Source organism: Delphinapterus leucas, chromosome 1, assembly GCF_059928025.1.
Source record: "Delphinapterus leucas isolate spDelLeu-1000000601 "Yukka" chromosome 1, BTC_Dleu_Yukka2, whole genome shotgun sequence".
NCBI lineage: Eukaryota > Metazoa > Chordata > Mammalia > Artiodactyla > Monodontidae > Delphinapterus > Delphinapterus leucas.
In genome coordinates this window covers 156828005-156850512 of record NC_143129.1, presented here as the reverse complement: position 1 = coordinate 156850512, position 22508 = coordinate 156828005, and the positions used below count along the sequence as shown (strand labels likewise).

Sequence of the window (22508 nt, the reverse complement as noted above, 5' to 3'; positions counted from 1 at the left end):
GGCTGAGATTGTGTCTTTGATTTTTCAATAGAAGCTAATGGGAAAGTGGATCACTTTAAAGCTCACTTTATTGAAATGTATCTAGTCCAATGATATGAGGGACACTGACAAAGAAACCCAATAAATAAGGTGATCAGTCATAGCTGATAGAGAGGAAATCTGCCCACTCAGTTGGCTCTCATTTTGCAAATGGAACTTGAGGAGAATGTGGCTTTAAAAGCTCAGCAAAGACTTTTAAAATCAGTGGGGAGAAGAAAAACAAGGCTGAACTCACCTCTGTCATGCGGGGCTTGCGGGAGCTGGATGGCACAAGCCTTCCTGTCTCAGGATGCGGAGCTGTGGCCATGGTGTATGTCTCTTTGCTCACCTTCTGCTTAGACCTCAGGAGGGACAAAGCAGCTTTAGTGGAAACCCCCGGAAGGTTGGGGTTGTACAAACTTATGCACCAACCAGCGTAAACAGAGGACCTCCTATCTGCATGCTGGATGTGATTTGGCTTAATGTAGTTTAAATAGCACCAACTGACATTAGTGGTCGTGTGGAGGCTGGGGAACTGCAGTACCTTCTTTGAGTCCGTACCTTCTTGCAACTTGGCTGGCCTGGGGGACGTTTCTGACAGAGGCTGTGAGCTGAGAGGTGCCAGTGGAGGGAGGTCAGGTTGTTCCTTGGAATCTTCTTTCTTCACACTCAGTGGGAGCAACCCTCTTCGGTGAGGTTTACCAGACGGCTGGGCATATTCCTTCATAGCCTCTGAGCCCGGGGTTGTCACACGGGGCAATGAGGGCTGAGGAAGGGGAGGAATTTCCTTTGGGTCGGATGGATCTGAGGACAGGCTGGACAGTGTTTCTACTTCCCTCCTGCCCTGGCCCTGGCTGCCCAAGTGGGACTTCTCTAGTCTCCTGCTATCCTCGGTGCTGCTAAGCACCACACTGCATGGTTTCACCAGCTCGAGTTTTTCATCTGCCTTGGAAGCCTCCTCTTCCTTTACTCTTTTTTGCTGCTGGGTTTCCATGGTAAGTTCAAGGCTGCCAGCTGGTGAAAGGACACGTTTGCTTCCCCCCACTGTTGATGAACTCCCCTCCAGGCTCAAGACACTCTCTGATGACAGGGAAGTGCCTTTTCTTTCAGGTAATGTCACAGGCACTCTCAGGTATGGAGTCGGGAAACCTCTGCTTTGCTCTTCACTTACCCCAGCCGGTCTGGGCCCAACCTCGTACACATCTGCCCCACACACAGTCGTCCCCTTGCATGAGGGCTCCTCAAACTTGGGAAGAGCCACAGTTGCTGAGCTGCCCTGGGACTGGGTGACCAGGATCTGGGAAAGAGTGGTGTACATGGCGCTCCCATAGGACGGCATGTTGGTCTGGATGCGGACAGGCACAACCAGAGACACCATGGTGTCTGGACAGGCAGGCAGGGCCAGCGGAGGGGCTGACGTGGCTGCTGAGCAGCTGGATGGCAGAGCCACGGGGGGCAGCTGGATGTCACTGCTGTACTCTGTGCTGGGGGAGAGGCCAGGGGTTCCTGTTGCCAGTGTGGCCAGGCTGGTTTTGATCTGGGGTACATGGCTTTCCACATCACCAGGGAGCTGAAGGGCGAACTGGGATTGCAGAGGCAGGAAAAACCCAGAAGAAAGTGCTGAGGAGGCAGGGTAAGGCATGGGGAGAAACGAAGGGGGCTGCCGGAAGGGGATGTTGGCTGGGTGAGGCATGAGCTGGGGGAGGTGGAGTTGGCCTGGGTGCAGAACAGTCGGTTGGAGAGGAAGTGGGGGGGCTTGAAATAAGGAGGGAGGAAGCGGGGGCATGGAGTACGGTGTGGAGAGCAGGCTGGACATGGCCTGGGTGGAGAAGAACTCTGAAGGCTGCCCTGGCTCATGCTGTAGAAGGTGCTGGAAGGAGAAAAGGGAGACGGGCGGGGGCAGGTACGGCTTCTCCTGCAAGGGGAGCTGAGCAACGGGGTGGGGGAACACCTGCAGTGCTTCTGTGTAGGGTGGCGTGGCCCCCAGCGGGGGTCTGTCCTGCACCTGGCTCTTGCCTCCCGGGTGCCCGCTGTGTGAGGTGGCTGCAGAGGAAATCGGGGGCAATGGGCTTTTGGCCGAAGATTTACTGGATGAGGGCTTTGGTTCCTCACTCTCCTGTCTTCCCTTGTGGGTGGCCTCTGGCTCGGTTTCGGGAGGCCTGCTCAGAGAGGCCTGTCTCACCAAAAAGCATTTCCTTCTCTCTGCTGGGGCTGCTGAGGCTGCTGGGGCCGCTGGAGCTGCTGGGGCTGGTGCAGAAGGGCCTGTCAAGGACAAGCTGCCGTAGTCGAAGGATTTGCTGCGTGTCTCGGTCATATGGGTGGAGTGGGAAACATTGGGGCTCTGCTCTGAGGCTGACCTCCGCATCTCGCGGGTGTGCGGGTGGTGGCTGGGGACAGTTAGCATGTGGGTGCCCAAGGGTTTGGAGCGTGTGTCGGACGAGGGCCCGGCAGCCTCGGCTTTTCCGTGGTCGTCCCTCTCGAAGGAGGCGGAGCGGCTGGACCCGCTCAGAGAGACACCGCTCTCCTGGCTCGGGCTGCGAGACAGAGGCATGGAGGACTCGAAGCTGGACTCCCCGGATGACTGGGCCATCTCCGCCAGGCGCAGTCTCTTCTTCTTGGGTGGCAGCTTCTCTGCTGGGAGCTGGGCAAGTGTCTGGCTGCGCTGGGGCCACTGGAACTCCTCCGTCTTCTCAGGCTCCTTAGGGGGCGGCTCCGGCTCTGTGTCTGGACGGTTGGGCTCCTCGGTCACCAGGATCTCGGGAACCTGAATGTTGGGCTGACGGACCAACCTGGGCTGCAGGGAGTGAGCCGAGCGTCCATGCGGGGTGGGCGGGGGCGATGAGAATGGGACCGCAGACCTGTCTTCCCCTTCCAAGCCGCTGGGCTGCTCCAGAGAGTCGGATTTCTCAAAGGAGCTGGTGTGCTGGATGACAGAAATTTCTTTGGACGTGGTTCTCTTCTCCTTCCCTGATTCTGAACTGGACCCTGGCTTGGGAGTCCTTGGCTGGAAGCTGGCGGATCCCTCCAGGGAGGGCACTGACTTACTCGGCTCTGCTGGTGACTTGGTGGATTCCAAGGGAAGGTTCCGAGCAGCCTCTGATGGCCCGGGGCTGCTGAACTGACTCTCTGTGGACTCAAATGCGGCTGGCTCCTCCTCGTCCCCGAGGCTCTTCTCTTTCCTCCTCTTCCTCAGTGGAGTGAGCTCCAAGGTGGTCCCCAGTTTGTAATGCATCATCTGGGACCAGGGCTCGTGCTCCACCTGGCTCTTTTCGGCTTCCGGAGACGCGTGAGCACCTGCGGTGACGGGCTTTGCCATCTGAAGCTCCGAGCAGTAGTACTTTTTATGCGCTTCGTAGTTGTCCCTTTTCTTGTACCGAGCACCACATATGTTACATTCATAGATCACCCCTTTCGTTTTCAAACCCTTCTTGGTCTTTTTGGTGAGGTCGCTTTCCCTGGGTTCCGGTTCATCTGCGGGTTTGGAGGCTGCCTCTTTGCTGCTCGGCCCCGCCTCCTCGGAACTGTACTCCCCGCCCAAAGGTAGTTCGATGGCCGGCTGACGCTTGAGCATCCGGGGGTGGGAGGTAAACAGTTGACTGCTGCGGCTCAGGGCTTCCGAGTCGGCGACGTGGTCGTCGAAGGAGTAGCTGCCTCGGAAGGTGTGTGGGGGGGTACTGAGGGTGCAGGTGGCAGAAGGCATTGAGTGGCTTCTCAGCAGAGGCACAGGGGGGGTGGTGCTGGGCGGGTGCTGGAGGCTCAGCAGTGATTGTTCGGGCTTCGTTTTCTCGCTGTGGGAGGACAGGGGCTCCCGGTAGAGGCTGGATTTGGGCGACTCCATGCTGCTCCGCCGTGACAGGGAGCTCCGCCTGGGCTTCACGCTGTCTATCTCGCTGGTGTCCACCACAGCCTCGTTGATGGTGATGAGCTTGGTGATGTGCTCGATCACCTGCGTCCGGGGCACAGACAGAGGCACCAGGCTGGGCTTGTCTTCGGTGGGCAGGGGCAGGAGGGGCTGGGTGGAGGTGGCCGTCAGCATGGCGGTCCGCTGCCCGATCCGCCCGCACTTGCCGAAGATGATCTCGGCGTAGGACCTGGCATTGGTGTTTGGGGGGCTGACCTGCTGCTCGGCGCTCTCGGAGCGTGAGAAATACCCAGATTCGGTGCTCCCTTTGCTGCCCGGGCTCAGGAACGCCTGCTCGTCGATCACCTTCTTCCTCTCGCTCAAGCGGAGGGCCAGCTTCTGCTTTATCGTGTGGGTGTCTTCGGGTTTATGGCTCAGGGGGTGTTCGGATGAGGCCTCTGCGAAGGGAGCAGGGTCCTCGAGCGACGGGGCTGAGCTGGACTGGGACAAGGAACAGCGTTCGTGGCTGGAACCCTGGCTCCCAGAGCTGTACAAACCGCTGGACAGGAGGGGGTGCTTGGGCCTCGGCGACAGCTCTGCGGGGTGAGTGGACGTGCCGCCGGTTTCCTCTTCCGAATCTGTGCTTTCCCCCTCAGTGGGTTCCTCAAACTCTTCCCCAGGGATCCTCTCCATCTCCAGCCCTGGGGGGTACATCTCTCCGCCCATTCCCGAGGCCAGGCCGGCTTTGATGCGGTGGGCATGGGACTTCCTGTGCTTGTAGAGGTTACTCTTGGTCTTGAAGGAGAAGCCGCAGGGGCCACAGGGGTAGGGCCTCTCACCCGTGTGCGAGCGGATGTGTTTCTGGAGCACGCTGGGCTTGGCACAGGGGCGGCTGCAGTATTGGCATATGTACTTGCCCGGTTTCTGCGGTTTCCTTTCCTTCTTGTGTGCCTCTTCTGTGGGCTTCAAGGAGACCTGCGAGGGACGGGGCACAAAGACTTTGGGGATGCCAGGCAGGTCCTCGGGAGGAATGATGGAAGCATGGGAAGGGAGGAGCTGGCTCTGAGGATGGAGCCCAGGGCTCACGAAAGAGCCTGAGGGTCCGGGTCTCATGGGGTCAACCAGCTGCCACGTGGACCCCTCCAGGAGATGCTCGGGTTTGCCGGGCGACATGAATGCTGGTGTCAGAGGGTGCTGCGGAATCTGCGAGATGTGGACCGAGGCTTCGATGGAGGACCTCTTGGGGGGATTCTGTGGCTGGCCTGCTTTCTCCTGAGAGCCTTCCCTAAGAACCGATGAGGGGCCTGGGAAGGGCTGTGGGGCTAGGAGCTCTTGGAAGGGGCCCTCTTGGGTGGCAGCGGTGCTGCTGCCTGGGTACGGGGTGCTGGATGAGACACTGGTCTGAATGGCCTCTCCTTTGGTCAGCCGCTTCCGGGGACTTCCCTCAGCCTTCTTGGTGCCCTTGACACTTTGTTCAGGATCCATGACCTCCACGGGACTTCAGATGCTATTCAGGGAAGGTCGGGGCAGGCCGCATTTACGAATAATCCAAGAGTCCCAAGGAGATGTCTGGCTTGGGCCACATTGGTCAAGAGCTATGGAAGCCAAACCCAAGATGGTTTTGGGAATTTTTTTTGCAAGTGTCACTGGGTGCTAGTGGACTCAGAGCAGGTCATCAGGGCCCAGTCTATTCACGTCAGTGAGGCATGGCCCTCTACTTTGCAGACAGAAAACGCGCCAGCACTTTCTGCCTGAATGTCTGTCGTGGAAACGTCATGAAGGATGTCAGTGTTGCCATTGTATTGTTTCAGTTGGCAGTGGCAAGTGGCCCCCCACAAGTCCCCTGTGTGCTATGTGAACCGTTGACGGATGGAGACGGCTGTGTGCATGGCCCAGGCATCCCTGGTTCCCGCACAAGAGAAGCCACGCTGGACGCCGCGGGCAGCTCCGTCCCGCCTCTTCTCCCCTTTTGTCCCGTGTTGGAGATGAACGGCCGCGGAGGGGAATTCACGCTCTTCTACTTGACAAGAGCACACACACAGAAATAGAAGAGAAGAGAAGAGAACAGAGAGTTACTGCGACTCATCCACAGCTCGGGCAGCTCCGACCTGGTGAGATCCCTACAGGTTAACCAGGGAGACCCGACCTGAACCCAGAGCTCCAGGCTCTGTGCATTGAAGCACTGCTGCTGCCTCCCTTGTCTGCATTCCCAGGGATGCCCACTGTGGTTCTGAGGACGGTGGCTGTGTGGAGCGCTGGGAGCAGAGGGCACGGTGGGCTCTGGGAACCTCAGGGCACTTAGCGATAGGAGGCTTGGGCTCCGGTCTCTGCTCAGAGAGTGACTCCAAGTGGGTTTCAGCTCCCTAAGCCTCAGTTGCCTCATCTATGAAATGGGATAACAGCAATTCCTGCCTCAACTGCATCTCGGGCTGCGGTGGGGTCCAACATGGAAATAGATGTGGATGCTGTAGAATGAACCCCGGCCGGTCCCATGGCTGGTGCAAGAGTTGGGGCCAGTGGGTTATTTGGAGATGAGCTTTCTAAGAGGGGGACTGTTCTCGGGTTAGTATTTCTCTCTGGCCCTGGGTTCTGAGGGTGTTCAGGAAGGGCATCATTCGTGGCTTTGCTAACCCTTGCTAACCCACCTTTCAAACCAGTGTTTCATAGAAAAGCTAAAACCACTGCCCCAGCCTGTGGGAGCTCACAGTCTAACACAGCGTGACCACCAGATCTGCCAAGCAATAGCTGGAGGGTCATTCTGGAAGTTTCCTCCAGGTATTCAACCTTTCCTTGTCCAGTCAGTGCCCCAGGGATACCCTGGAAGTAGTTCAGAATGGGGGTCCTTGCCAAACTGAGGGGCAAAGCTGATCAGAGCAGAGCCCCAAGTGTGTGTGCCCTGCCAGGGCCAGCCAAAAGTCGGGCAGCCTAGGCTTCCTGGGCTCCAAGGGCATTGCAGAGCCATTCTCCCCAGGAGCATGGTGAGAATTTCAAAGCTGGAAGTCACTGTGAACTTTGTCTCGCCAGCCACCTTACTTTCCAGTGGACAGAACTAAGGACTGCAGAGGGAGGGTGGCCTGCTAAGGTTCTATGTTCCTAAGAGGCAGGGCCAGCACTTGAACTCAGGCTCCCCACGGCCAGATTTTATTCCCCAATCACCTTGCAGGTGTCTGTCCCCTGGGTGAGGGTCTTGGGGGGGGGGGTGACCGTGTCTCTGCAGCCTTCTTCCCTCTCCTGCAGGCTTGCTCTGCCCCTGGCATCCTGATCTCAGCCTCCCTTCATGACCTCACCTTTATTTTCATTGGGTGTTTGCTGATGCAGTGTTGAAAAGTTTCCTTCTTTTACTTTCACAGAGTGCTCAGAAAGTTAACGAGTCTGAAAGACTCAAATAATTTTCGCTCAGATGGCAGGACCTCGGACGTAGTAACATGCCACGGAAGGGCAGGTAGTTCAATAACTAACTAAAAATTATATTCTATAAATTTATTCCTTTTTTGTTTCTTTCCATCTTGGTTCTATAGAGACTTCAATGTAACTATAACAAAATTTTATAAATATTTTTAAAAGAATGAGAAGCTATAAATAAATATAAGAAAGTTGTAAATAAGAATAACAGGGCTTCCCTGGTGGCGCAGTGGTTGAGAGTCCACCTGCCGATGCAGGGGACACGGGTTTGTGCCCCGGTGTGGGAGGATCCCACGTGCCGTGGAGCGGCTGGGCCCGTGAGCCATGGCCACTGAGCCTGCGCGTCCGGAGCCTGTGCTCCACAATGGGAGAGGCCACAACAGTGAGAGGCCCGCGTACCGCAAAAAAAAAAATTAAAAAAAAAAAAAAAAAAGAAAGAGAATAACAAATCAGAGCAAAGGAAAATGTAAATAAGGCAGGAGGTCAGGATTGGTGAGAGAATATTGGTATAACGATCATAACGGCTTACAGTGCTTCTACAGTTCAGCTATACACTTATATCTGAGCTTCCTGGCAGTCAAGGAGAAAAGAGAGATATGGTCCATTACAGAGTCTTTATATCCAGAGAGGAAGAAATATATAAATTCCTTGCAGGAAGCAGAGGATTGATTGAAAAGAACTTTTTCATGTGGTACTTCAGACAGGGGCAGTGAATGGTGCACGAGATCACCTATGTCTTCAGATGACATCCCTCCAAGGCTATTCTTTGAGCAGTCAAAGCCCTCCTTTGACTCAGGCACAGAGCATCCTCCCGAAGCAGGGAAATCTCATTTCATCATATTACTGTCAATAGGGTGGCCATGTAAGATATCACCCAAACTAGGACACTTTTGAGAGTGAAAGAGGTACAACTAATAATTATGGGGGAGCAACAGCAATAAACCAGGGCTGTCCCAGGCAAATCAGAACAAATGGTTACCCTTACAGTCAATATTTACCTTGTGACCCAAACCAGGCACAAGTACCATCTCTGGGGGTCTGGTACAAACTTTTGGTCTTTGCTGTGAGGACTGAAATGACACCATGGTCTCCTGTGGATTCCTAGAGACTGGTTGCCTAGTCTCATCCCCTCACTTGACAGATGAGGAAACTGAGGCCTAGAAGGATGATGTGATTTTCCCTAAAAATTGCACAGTGATGGTAGCTGAGGCAGACCACCCTCTGCCTCCCACCCTCTGGCCAGGGCTCATCTCCACCTCGGTGAATAAATGCCCCCTAGGACCACTGTGGCACAATGGGCACTGCAGTCTGTGGCTCCCTGTTCTATGGAGGCACCAGCTTGGCCCCACAGGACGTGGCTGTATCCCTGGCAATGAGCATCAGTGGGCGTCCAGAGGCTTAACAATCAAGGGGGCCTTTCAACGTACGTCCTAACCTCACTGTGGCTGCTGGACAGGAGAAATGGGGAGCAGATTGAGGTTGGGGAGTCTATCCTGGTGGCATTACCCCAGGCCTCGTTTATCCAAGCTAATGTGGGCAGAAGTGCTGAGTCATAGAAAGGTCAGGTGAGGCAGCCAGCATCTGCAGTGTAGATGGAGAACTGTGCTCCACACTGGTCTGCAACTCCCGGGCTTGGCTGTACCTGTAGGGGGAGTGGAGGGGGAGGCCCCTGGGTGCTCTGTATAGATAATAGAAGGTTGACTCTGCCTACTATTTCTAGTGACCCTTTCATGCAAGGATCTCAGAGCACCCCCAGAATACTAGCTAGTGGTAAGCTTTGCTTCTTCCAGTGGATGGAAGGGACCCTCCACATGACTGGGTGGTGAATGGTCAGTCTGGGTGAGGGTCAGTTGGCCAAGGAGGACTCTACATCGTCGAGTCCTGTGGTTCTCCCTTCACCGAGCCACAGGCTCTCCAGGGGCAGGTGGGGAAGTGCCCAGAGGCTGGGGTTGGGAGACTCCCAGGCCAGGTAGGAGGGGTGGGGTGGATGAGGGAGCCAGGTGACTATTGTGCCATCAGGTGACCCACTGGGCCAGCACCACCTGCCTGGGGTCAGCATCCGGGCTGCACCTGTGAGCCGGGCTCAGGGCTCTTCTCAAGCGGGCCCTCCTGCCAGCACCCTCTGGGGCAGGAGCAGCCAGGACACGTCAGCACCATCGGCGACCCAGAAGGAGTGGGTCAGTGAGGCCCGAGGGCCGAAAGGCCCACCCCTTCATTCTGCACAGAGGGCACCTGAGCTGCAGGGGGCCATGACTATTTCAGGCCACACAGGTCCTCGGGCTCCTGGGCCAGGGCTCTCTGCTGCCACACCTCGTGCCAGGCCAGAGGTCGTTAATATGAGAGGCAAAGGGAGGTGGCAGCAGGACTGGGGCAACCCCGTGAGGGCGAAGAAGGCTTCAGCCTTGGAATGGATTAGAGTTCACACTGGCGCCATCACTTGTTTACTTAACTCTTTAGTCCCTTTAGAAGGACTGTTTCCAATCACTGTGACCAAGTGACACTAAGAAGATGGCTCTTTTCTATCTTCTGTGCTTCTGAAGGTATGTGTAAAGTTTTAATATAAACTTGAAGTAACAGAAGAAAAAGCTGCACACCTGTAAAAGTCACCAGTGACATGAGGTCAGAGGTAGAGGGTTTTCTTGACAGGGCCCAGAAGCTGGGCCAACAGGGGCCTGAGCCTCAGGCCAGAGGGAGGATGGATGTCCTCTGCTGATGGTGGCAGAATGGCTATGGGGTCCACATTGCCTGCCACTGAGGCCACAGCCTTCAGAGCTCTGGCTTAGAAGCCAGCTTAGAACCATGAAGAGAACCTGAGTTTCAAGATCCAGTTGGCTAGCATATCAGACAACTTGGCTCCCACTTCTGGAAGCTTCCATAGGTCTAGCTATTAGGACAGCCCGACAAGGGAGAGAGCAGGGTGCTGGGGCTGGAGTCACAAAGGCCTCAGGGGAGTGAGAAGTGAGGGAGGATCCAACAGGGCTGAGGCAAGGGGGCCTGAAGCTCTGAAACCAAACTGGAAACCACTTTCGTATCCAAGGTGCAGGGACAATGTGGCCATGGCCCAGAGTGGACTCCCAGAGGGCTCTACCAAGGGGGAGGTGGGAGGTGGGCTCTGTCAGGTGGTCAATTCCACCAGTCCTGGCAGGGGGCCAACTTGAATCTGCACGGGCTCTAGACTAGGGAGCTTGGGTCACCAGCCAAGTTAGAGAAGACTGAGACAAGACAGGGACAGGAGCCTGATGTCCAGGGGCTATTAGGTCAATCTGCCCCGGACTTGGAGCATAAAGTTCTTATAATTTAGTTACACATATACATGCATGCATGTGTCCCAATATGCCAAAATCTGGTCAAAATTTTACTGACCATAAATAATAAAACATACCGATGTTAAAAACACCGGGAAAGCAAGCCTTCCCCTTATTTTCAAAAGCTGAAACCCGGCACAGAAGGCCAGAGGCTGGACAGGAGGCAAACAGTAAGTGTTTTTATTTAAGGACCCAACACCAAAACCAGTGCCCCTTCTGAGAATCTCTGTGTGTGACACTGTGTGTGTGTGTGTGTGTGTGTGTGTGTGTGTGTGTCTGTACAAGACGGGGCAGAATTCTTTTGCTGCAAAGAAAAGTAAAAGTGGCTGGGCGCTCAGCTGGTGGCAAGAGAGGGTGAGTGTGAAGATGTGGGTCTGGGGACTAATGGAAGGGGCTGTCAGAGAGTCACCGAAGGAAGTCTGGACAGAGAGTGGCCAAGGCCAATGGTGGGGCTCTGGCTGGGAATGGGGAATGTGGCAGAGACTGAAAATGTCTCCCACTAGCCACTCCCCTTTCTTTTTGTAATTGAAACCCCAGAGTATCAGCGGGATCTGTGGTCACCCAGTTGGACTGTATCTACCAGCTTCCCTTGCAACTAGTTCTGGCCAACAGATGTAGCTCATAGGTCAAGGCCAGAAAGAAAGGTGTCTGCTCTCCACGTCCTCATTTTCTCAGGAAGGAACATGGAAGCCGTGGTGGTGGTGAGCCAACTCTGACCACATGGAAGGGAACCTGACCTCAAGGGATGGCGTGAAGCAAAGTCGCCTGCCCCCATGAAAGAACGACACTGTCTAGCTCGTCTTAAGCCACATCTACTCGGTCCCTTTTAGAGCAGTCAAACAAACACAATAACTCACACAGGCGGTTGCAGTGCAATATTAGTCCTGGGGAGCCTAATAAGAGCTTGACAGAGCCCAGGCCTGGGAACATTGGGATACAGGGAAATGCAGCAACACAGACCGGTGTCCAGGCTTAAAGGACATGATGGGCTCTTGCGAAGGGGCAGGTGTCCAGTCACCAAGCCCACACACACGGCAACGCAGCATGAGACCCCAAAGGCAGCTTTGCAACTCAGCTTGTGTTTGAACCCTGGCTTCTCCACCCCCTAACTGGAAATTTTGGGGACCTCTCTAAGCCTCAGTCTCCCTACCTATAAAATGGGGACAGTGAAAGTACCACATGTGGTTTAAATTGAGTCATTTCATATGCAACGCTTAGTACAGTACCTCCTGGAATGTAGTAAACAGTCAAGAAATAATGGCCATCACTGTTATCAGGGGAAGTCTTTCTGTTTGAGCGGCTGCCCTGGCCTTGTGGAAAGAGAACTGGCCTGGATGCCAATCCTGGCTCTGCTGCTTTTAGGCCGCAGACTGTTGTGAGCACTCAATGTGATTATCACGTATAGAAAGTACAGGCATAACTCATTGAACTGTGCTTCGCTTTACTGCACTTTGCAGACAATGCATTTTTTACAAATTGAAGGTTTGTGGCAACCCTGCATCGAGCAAGTCTATCAGCGCCATTTTTCCAACACCATTTGCTCACTTCCTGTCTATGTGTCACATTTTGGTAGTTCTCATAATATTTCAAACTTTTTAATTATTATTAGATTTGTTATGATGACCTGTGATCAGTGATCTATTACTATTGCAATTGTTTTGTGGCTGCATGAACCATGCCCGTATAAGATGGCAGACTTAATGGACAAAAGTTCTGTGTGTTCTTTCTGACTGTCCCAAGAGGCCATTCACCGTCTCTCTCCCTCTTTTTGGGCCTCCTTATTCCCTGAGACAAAAACAATGTTGAAATTAGGCCAGTTAATAGCCCTACAGTGGCCTCTTAAGTGTTCAACTGACAGGAACAGTCACACGTCTCTCACTTTAAATCAAAAGGTAGAAATGACTAAGCTTAGTGAGGAAGGCATGTTGAAAGCCGAGATAGGTCAAAAGCTAGGCTTCTTGTGCCAAAGAATTAGCCAAGCTATGACTGCAAAGGAAAAGTTCTTGAAGGAAATTAAAAGAGCTACTCCAGTGAAAACACGAATAAGAAAGCGAAACAGCCTATTGCTGATAAGGAGAAAGTTTGAGTGGTCTGGATAGAAGACCAAACCAGCCATAATGTTCCCTTAAACTGAAGCCTAGTCCGAGGCAAGGCCCTAACTCTCTTCAATTCTATGAAGGCTGAGAGAGGTGAGGAAGCTACACAAGAAAATTTTGAAGTTAAGCAGAGGTCTAAGGAAAGAAGCCGTCTCCACGACATCAAAGTGCAAGGTGAAGCAGCGAGTGCTGACGTAGAAGCTGCAGCAAGTTATCCAGAAGATCTAGCTAAGATAATTCATTATGGTGGCTACACTAAACAACAGATTTTCAATGTAGATGAAACAGCCTTATTTGGAAGAAGAAAACAGCCTTATATGGAAGTCCATCTAGGACTTCCATAGCTAAAGAGGAGAAGTCACTGCCTGGCTGCAAAGCTTCAAAGGACAGGCTGACTCTCTTGTTAGGGGTCAACGCAGCTGGTGACTTCAAGTTGAAGCCAATGCTCATTTACCCATTCTGAAAGATCCCAGGGTTCTTAAGGATTATGCTGAATCTTACTCTGCCTGGGCTCTATAAATGGAACAACAAAGCCTAGACGACAGCACATCTGTTTACAACATGGTTTACTGAATATTTTAAGCCCAGTGTTGAGATCTACTGCTCAGAAAAAAAAAGATTCCTTCCAAACTATTACTGCTCATTGACAATGCACCTGGTCACCCAAGAGCTCTGATGGAGATGTTCAAGATTAATGTTTTCATGCCGGTAACACAGCATCCATTCTCCAGTCCATAGGTCAAGGAGTAATTTCAACTTTCAAGTCTTATTATTTAAGAAATATATCTCATAAGGCTATAGCTGCCATAGACAGGGATTCCTCTGATGGATCTGGGCAAAGTACATTGAAAACCTTCTGGAAAGGATTCACCATTAAAATACCGTTAAGAACATGCATGATTTCATGGGAAGAGGTCGAAGTATCAACGTTAATAGGAGTTTGGAAGAAGTTGATTCCAGCCCTCATGGATGGCTTTGAGAGGTTTAAGACTTTAGTGGAGGAAGTAACTGCAGATGTGGTAGAAATAGCCAGAGAATTAGAAGTGAAGCCTGAAGGTGTGACTGAGCTGCTGCAATCTCATGATAAAATTTGAACAGATGAGGCGTTGCTTCCTAGGGATCAGTAAAGAAAGTGGTCTCTTGAGATGGAATCTACTCTTACTGAAGGTTCTGTGAAGACAAAATCAAGAAGATTTTGTGAAACAATGACCTAGGATTTAGAATATTACATAAACTTAGTTGATAAAGCAGCAGCAGGGTCTGAGAGGATTGACTCCAATTTTGAAATAAGTTCTACTGAGGGTAAGTTGCTACCAAACAGCATTGCATGCTACAGAGAAACTGTTCGTGAAAGGAAGCAGTCAATGAATGCGGCAAACTGCACTGTTGTCTTATTTTAATCAACTGCCCCAGCTGCCCCAGCCTTCAGCAATCACCACCCTGATCAGTCAGCAGCCATCAGCAGAGGCAAGACCCTCCACCAGCAAAAAGATTATGACTCACTGAAGGCTCAGAAGAGGGTTAGCATTTTTTAGCAATAAAGTACTTTTTAATTAAGGTACGTACGTTGCTTTCTTTAGACATAATGCTATTGCGCACTTCGTAGACTACAGTATAGTGTAAACGTAACTTCTATATGCACTAGGAAACCAGTACATTTGTGTGACTCGCTTTACTGTGGTGGTCTGGAACCAAACCCACAACATCTTCAAGGTATGCCTGTGTCTGGTACACAGCTGGTGCTCGAAAAATGAGAGCACATGTTGAATCTGTAGGTCAAAGCAGGGCCTCCAAAGAAGCCAACACAATGCTGAACCACTCAGCTAGTGGTATAGCCTTTCTAAGTCCCCCAGACAAGAGAGGTATTGGTTCCCAAGCTGGGCGGGGCCAAGTGGTAACAGCAGTGGGGACAAAAGCATAGGCAGGTGATCAGGTGGTGACAGGTCTTATGGATCTGATTTTCTGGGACACTTTTCAGATTGAATGTTTCATACCAACCCAGGGCTCAAGCTAGAACTGAATATACTCACGGATGAAGTCATTGCAATCTTGGCACACAGCTTTCCCAGATGGGCTGGTCCATCCCACTGCCTCCAGGGAAGCTGTACTAGATGGTTCCCCTACTGAGGCTGGAGATTTTGGAGCCTCCAGTGTACCTCTTGGTCACTGGCTTCCTGTGAAATGGTGCCTAGTCAGTGAGGCCCAGGGCAGGACAGCTCTCAGAGGGGCCTGGATCCTGGCCTCCATTACAGACAAATGGATGAATTGCATGAGAATATCCTGTCCTCAGACTCACAGCACTTTGTACCCATCATCTTAATTTGCTTCTGGGAGGATACTGAGGCCCAGCCCAGAGGAGAGGCATGACCTGCCCATGGAGAGCCAGCTAGGAGGTGTTCAGGCCAAATGGAAGAAAATTCCTGAGTCCTCCAATTCTCTGTTTGGGGCCATTTCCCCTGAATGGCAGGGACTGCCTGACTCTGATTCAGCTTCCCTGGGAGCTCCTCAGGAGAAGACAGAACTGGGCTGCAGGTAGGATGGCAGGTAGGGCACCTGAAGAGAGCCAGGGGGCAGAACACCTGGACTCCTCACCATAGTCAGCTACCCTGTTTCTCAGGCTCTGTGTGTCTCCTCCAGCAAGGGCAGTGGGAGAGGCGTGGAGTCACTCTGCCTGCATGGGACCCAGTTACCTGTAGCAGGAAGCCCCTGACACAGCTCTGTTGTGTGATCCTCAACATTTTCTTGCTTTGTCCACCTGCTAGAGGTCGCCTGCACTCCTTGGATCCTGGCCCCTGCCACCTTCAAAGCCAGCAGTGGCTGGCCACATCTTTCTCACATCGACTCACTCCAACACTAACTGCTCTGCCACTCTTTCACCTATAAGGGCTCTTGTGATTATGTTGGTCCCCACCTGGATAATCTAGAATAATCTCCCCACCTCCACATCCTTGATTTAATCTCATCTACAAAGTTCCTTCTGTCATGAAAGGCAACAAATTCACAGGTTCCAGGAATTAGGATGTGGACATCTTTGGTAATCATTAGTCTGCTTACCACAGAGATACCTTATTTATTTATTTTTATTTTTATTATTACTATTTATTTATTTATTTTTTGCAGTACATGGGCCTCTCACTGTTGTGGACTTTCCTGTTGCGGAGCACAGGCTCTGGACATGCAGGCTCAGCGGCCATGGCTCACAGGCCCAGTCGCTCTGCAGCATGTGGGATCCTCCCAGACCGGGGCACGAACCCACGTCCCCTGCATCGGCAGGCAGACTCTCAACCACTGCGCCACCAGGGAAGCCCGCTTATTATTTTTTAAATCTGTATTTCTTGTTCTCTAGAACAAGGCTTAGAACTGTGCATAAGCTTATCAAACAATTATTTCATTCAGGGAATTATTTTTCATAGCCTTTGTGTACGTTTCTAATGAATTATATATGTATTTGTTTACACAAACTCGATACTGGGGATATTAATCCTTTCTATATGAACTGCAAATATTTCTCTATTTATTATTAGTCTTTAACTTTGCTGAACAGAAAAATTTTGTTTCTATGTCGTCAAATGCATCATCAATCTTTCCTTTTATGACTTATAGGTTTCGTGTCCAAGATTATTCTTTAGAATGTCGCCCACTTTTCTTCTAGTCCCTTTATGATTTTTTTTTCTGCCCTCTCTCTGTCCCTCCACCCCTCTGTTCCTCCTTCCATCCTTCCCTCCCTCCCTTCCTTTCCATTTCTATCTTGGCTCCATCTGGCATTTATTTTTGTGTAAGGAGTGAGGTAGAGATAGAGCTTAGTGTCTTTTCAATATAGCTAGTCAGTTGTCCTAACACCATTATTGAACAGTCCACCCTCACTCCACTGAAATGTCCTGGGGCATCTTCTAAAAGCACAGGTTCTAGCCCCATCCAGATCCACTGAAACAGAATCTCTGGGAAAACAGCCTCAGAATCTATATTTTTACAAAACTCCCTTTGTAAAAATCTGACATAAACTTTTCTACAGCCCCATATTTGGGGAAACTGATGAAACTCCTCTAATTGCCTCCTGTAACTAATCACCTTACCTCTAGGTCCCCAATGTTCCTCCACCCCACCCCACCATTTACTGGGGAAAGTGAAATCTCTTCAATTGCCAACTTCACCAGGCCCCTCCCTCTGTCAAGAACTCTCAATAGCTCCCAACTGCAGGGAGATGCAGCCAATGGTGTTTCAGCTTCCTCACAATCAGGCCCTGCCCAGCCTGTCCAGCCTCCTCTCTCCACCCAGCGCGTTCACTTTGCATTAACTCTAACCTACAGGCTCTGGACCTCTCTGCTTGAACACAGTCCTGTTCCCCAGGGAACAGACAGAGAAAGGAGTCTGGAGGTTGATTTCACAGAGGAGTCAGGGAATGCTTCCTGAAAGCACATGTGCTTGAACTAGGCCTTGAAATATGGGGAAAATCTTGATGGTTAGACTTGAAAGAAAAGGATTGTAGTCTAGCGGGGAGGTTCAACACATGCAGCGCTCAGGAGGCCCGAATGTGGTCACAGGGAACGGTGAGTTTGCTGCCTCTCTCCCCTCCAGGGCTTTGGGGCTTCCGAGCCCCGTGTGCAGGCCGTTCAGGGTGTGGGCAGAAGATTTCAAAAGTTCCCTCCCAGGTCCTAGAATGACAAGAAAAAGCCCCAAACTGTGAAGGCTCAGTTCTGCCAAACAGATCTTCCAACTGAGCTGGGGTCAGTACTGACCCTCAGAAAGCAGGTAGAAGGCACAGTCTGGTGCTATGGGGTGGCCCAGGGTGTGCTGCTGGGCTGGATCAGGTTTCCAGGGTGACCAGCCCCTCACACCCTCTGGCCTGGAAACAGGCAGCACCTAGGGTCTGGTGGATTGCCTATGCTGGGAAGAAGTTTTCTACTAGTCCAACAGGTCAAATAGTGCTGCTTCCCTGAGAAGCCTGAGATGTCTGCCTTGGGTCAGACCTGTGGCTTAACCAGTTCATCAGTATCTTCCTGGGAAACCTGTCTCTCCCTGAACTGGGCAGTGGCTGGGCCTTATTCACCTCTGTATTTCAGTGCCGGGCACTGGACCCAGCACTGAGTAAAATATTAAAAATATTTTAAAATTAGTTAAATGAGCATCTACTGTGTGCCCAAACTACACTAAACGTTAACATATTGATCCTCACACAGATGCCCTTTTGAGAGCACTGAGGCTCAAAGAGGTGAAGCTAATTGCTTCAGATGACACAAGAAAGGGCAGAGGTAGGATGTGAACCCTGAGTTCAGGCCACTGCCTAGAAAACCCCCAAGAGCATTGACCTTGGTCAGAAGGGCCCTGGGTGGATTCTGCCTGTTTTCCCAGCACCCAGCTCCTCCAGGAAGTCTTTCCAGTTAACCACAGCCATCTCCGCTTACGCCACTCTCCTCCCTACGTGCAATCACTCTGCATGACCCTGTTAACCTCAGGGCTGAGTTTCTGGATAAATGCTTTCTATCAACAATGAGCGATAGATTATTCACTGTCTGGGCAGCTCCCAAATCATTTCCCTTAGATGACTGTCTCTGTGTTCCTACTTTCCCTTCTCCTCCTCCCTTCCAACCCCAAGACCCAGACAAGGCTTGGAATTTGTACACACTGGTCGAGAAGCAAATTCTATTCATAGCAAAGAGAAATCTAGGTAATCCTGGGTGAGTTATAACTGGCTGGTGTTTGTCTTCCTGTGAGAAAGCCCAGGGATCGAGGTGGAATTAACATCCCAGGGGAGGGGCCATCTCCAGAGACATCTCCAGGAGAGCAGGAACAGGTTTTACAGTCAAGACCAAACAACAACGCAGCCAGAACTCCACTCCGCCAGACCTTCGGAAGCCCAGACTTAGCCTGAGTATTTGTGGTTGTGAAAAGTAAGGCAAAGATGGTCCTCACCAATGCCTTGTGTCTAGACCAAACAACTGAACTCTTAGTATGTGTCAGGGCCATTCTTAGTGTTTTACACAATAATTCTATCAGGCAGGGACCATTATCATTTGCATTTTACAGATGAGGAAACTGAGACACAAAATCACAAAGCTGCTAATGGCAGAGCTGGAACCTAAACTTGGGTCATCGGGTGACTTCTGCCGTGGAGACCCTCAAGGCAGCTGGAGCCATGCCAGCTTTGCAGACAGGACTCAGATATGAATCACAGTCCTAACACTTCAGGTAACCAAATACTGTTCCTAGCAGCATTCCTTCCCATCCTGTGGACTGGCCTTGTGAAGAGTCCTTTTTTCCCTCTTTCACCAAAGAAGGTAGCTACTGTGTTTTAAGTCTTATTCCCACTGAGACTGAAAATGAAGTAAGATCAGGAACTGTAGCCTGAACTCAACAAGGGCCCAGTGAAGCCCAGATGCTTGTAGTTAATCAATTTATGAAGTTACCTACTGTTATAAATCTAGTTATCTATCCACCCACCTATTTCGTTATTTATTTATAACCGCCTTGTTCCGGTAAGGATTAAAAGAGGCTTCTGGACACCTGTAAGAACTTGGTGAACATCTGAACTTAACTCGGCCTGCTTATCTTAAATGGGCTAGGAAGTACTTGTGGGTAAAAGAGCCTAAAGAAGAACAAGGCCTGAAATGAAAGCTGGGCACAGTCAGGCAGACTTGTCTTCCAGCCATTCGCATTCTGCCAGTCCTAAGAAACACCTGTACTCCACGTTTGTCCCAATGGCCTGCTCTCTCATGGGTGTCCAGCAGGTCTAGCTGTTCCTTTGATGTCATTTTGTTTCTATACAAATGCCAATGGTACAAAAGTCACACCTGCCTACAAGCTTCCTAGGTAGTTAAGGCCCTTTGGTCCACTCTAAAGGGTAATATATAGAACACACTATAACACATATATGCACACATCATAAACTCTATAAGGACAAATGACCAGAGAGACTGGGTGACATACAAAGTGTATTCCAAAATGGACAATGACAAAAGTAGGGAATACCTATGGTCTCCACCATTCTTGCCCATGTGGCAAGATGGCTATAAACTATACTAGTAATGATACAGCAGTTACAATGATTGCTTTGCAACTCATTTCTTCATTTATTCACTCAGTCTGCAAATATTACGTGGGCCTTCTCAATGCCAGGCCAGTAATATGAAAACAGACATAAATTATAGATCTTACTATAAAAAGCTACAGTAATCAAGATAGTGTGGCATCAACACAAGGGATAGAACAACAACAAAAATCCGTGGAAACAACAGAGTAAGAAAACAGACCCCCACATATACAGTCACCCGATTTATAACTAAGGTGTGATTGCATTTGGTGGGGGAAATGTTAGCCTTTTCAACAAATGGTACTGATGCAATTGGATATCCATATGGAAAAGAATGAACCTTGTCTACAGCATACACAAAAATTAATGTGAAAAGGATGACTGGCCTGAATACAAAAGATTAAACAATAAAGTTTGTAGGAAAAAACAAAAGAACATATCTTCATAAACTTGGGGCCTGCAAAGACTTCTTATGCCGTTCACAAAAAGCAAAATCGCATAATCATAAAGGAAAGGGTTGATAAATTGGGCTTCATTAAAATGAAAAACTTCTGCTCATCAGAAGATACCAATAATAGAGTAAAAAGACAAACCACAGACTGGGAGAAGATATTTTCAATACATATTCAACAAAGGACTCATCCAGAATATAAAAAGTTCCTAAAAATAAATTTTAAGAAGGCACACCACCCAATTAAAAACGGCCAAAGTTAAAATGAATCAAAGATCTAAACATAAGAGCTAAACTATACAACTCTTAGAGGAAAACATAGGGGAAAAGCTTCATGACACTGGACTTAGCAATGATTTCTTGGATATGAGACTAAAGCACAGGAAACCAATGTAAAAATAGATAAACTGGACTTGATCAAAATTTAACACTTTTGTGTACCATAGGACACAATCCACAGAGTGAAAAGGCAGTCTACAGAATGGGAGAAAATATTTTCAAATCATACATGTGATAAGGGGTCATATGAAGAATATATAAAGAACTCCTACAACTCAAGAACAAAAACCAAACAACCAGATTAAAAAATGAGCAAAAGACTTGAATTTCTCTGAAGAAGATATACAAATGGCCAAAAAACACATGAAAAGATGCTTAACGTCACTGATCATTAGGGAAATACAAATCAAAACTACGAGAAACCAACTCATGCACATTAGAAGGGCTACTAAAAAAACAAAAAGAAAAAAAACCCCAGAAAATGACATGAATTGGCAAGGATGTAGAGAAACCTTATGCACTGTTGGTGGGAATCCAAAATGGTTCAGCCTCTTTGGAAAACAGTATGGTGGTTCCTCAAAAAAAATTAAAATAGAATTACCATATGATCCAGCAATTCCACTTCTGGGTATGTACTCCAAAGAATTGAAAGCAGAGTCTCAAAGAGATATTTGTACACCCATGTTCAAAGCAGCATTATTCACAATAGCCCAAAGGTAGAAATAATCCAAGTGTCCACTGATGGATGAATGAATAAACAAAATGTGGTATATACATGCATAGAATATTATCCAGTCTTAAAAAGGAAGGAAATTTTGACACGTGCTACAATATGGTTGAACCCCAAGGACATTATGCTAAAAGTGAAATAAACCAGTCACAAAAAGACAAATACTATATGATTCCACTTATACAAAGTACCTAGAAGAGTTGACTTCATAGAGACAGAAAAGAATGGTGGTTACCAGGGGCTGGCAGGGAAAGGGGAATGGAGATTTGTTGTTTAATGAGTATAGAGTTTCAGTTTTGAGAGATGAAGAGTTCTGGAGAGTCACCGATATTGCACAACCCTGTGAAAATAATACTACTGAACTTAAAAAGGGTTAAAATGGTAAATTTTATGTTTTGTGTATTTTACCATGATTTTGTTAAAATGGCAAAAGATTTGAACAGGTACTTTAAAAAAGAGGTTATCTAGGGTTTCCCTGGTGGCACAGTGGTTGAGAGTCCATCTGCTGATGCAGGGGACATGGGTTCATGCCCTGGTCCGGGAAGATCCCACATGCCGCGGAGCGGCTGGGCCCGTGAGCCATGGCCGCTGGGCCTGCGCGTCCGGAGCCTGTGCTCCTCAACAGGAGAGGCCACAACAGTGAGAGGCCCGTGCACCGCAAAAAAAAAAAAAAAAAAAAAAAGAGGTTATCTAAATGGTCAACAAGCATATGAGAAGGTGTTCGACACCATTACTCATTAGGAAAATACAAATTAAATCCACCACACTTTCAGCAGAATGGCTAAGGTGAAACAAACAAAATGATACCAAACGCAAGAATGTGGAGCAACTGGAACTCTTCTTGTACATTGTTGGTGGGAAAGTAAATAGACACAACCATCTGGACAATTGATTGGCAAAATCTTCAAAGCCAAACCCACACCTATCCCATGACCTAAAAATTCCACTGTTAAGAATGTTTCCTACAGAAATGCATGTAAATGTCTGCCAAAAAATGCAAACAAGAATGTTCATGGTAGATTTATGTTATGAAACAGCAAAAAACTGGAAACAACCTAAATGCCAACAACAAACAGAATAGATAAATAAGTTGAGGTATATTCATACAAGGATTATCACACAGTAATTAAAAAGAACAAAGTACTGCTACAGACAAAAATACAGATGGATCTCACAGGTAAAATAATAAGCAAAGGAGTTCAGACACAATAGGCTAAATACTGTATGATTCCATTTAATTAAAGTTTAGCAAAACTAATTATTGTATTAGAAATCAGAATGGTGGTTAGCTCTGGTGGTGCACGTAGGCATTGGCACGTAGGAAGGGGCATGTAGGAGTTTCTGGGGTGCTAGAAATGT

At 49.5% G+C, this 22508-nt stretch overlaps 1 protein-coding gene across 2 annotated transcripts in view; it reads right to left on the bottom strand.

The window, feature by feature from the left end:
- The window catches only part of HIVEP3 (HIVEP zinc finger 3), a 131508-nt gene that overhangs the window by 55087 nt on the left and 53913 nt on the right, over positions 1-22508 (bottom strand). For both annotated transcript variants that reach the window (XM_022575425.3, XM_089895080.1), the window contains exon 2: positions 275-5876. In XM_022575425.3, the coding sequence (XP_022431133.2) occupies positions 275-5344 (5070 nt within the window). In that variant the 5' untranslated portion in view covers positions 5345-5876. The remainder of the gene's footprint in view (positions 1-274; positions 5877-22508) is intronic.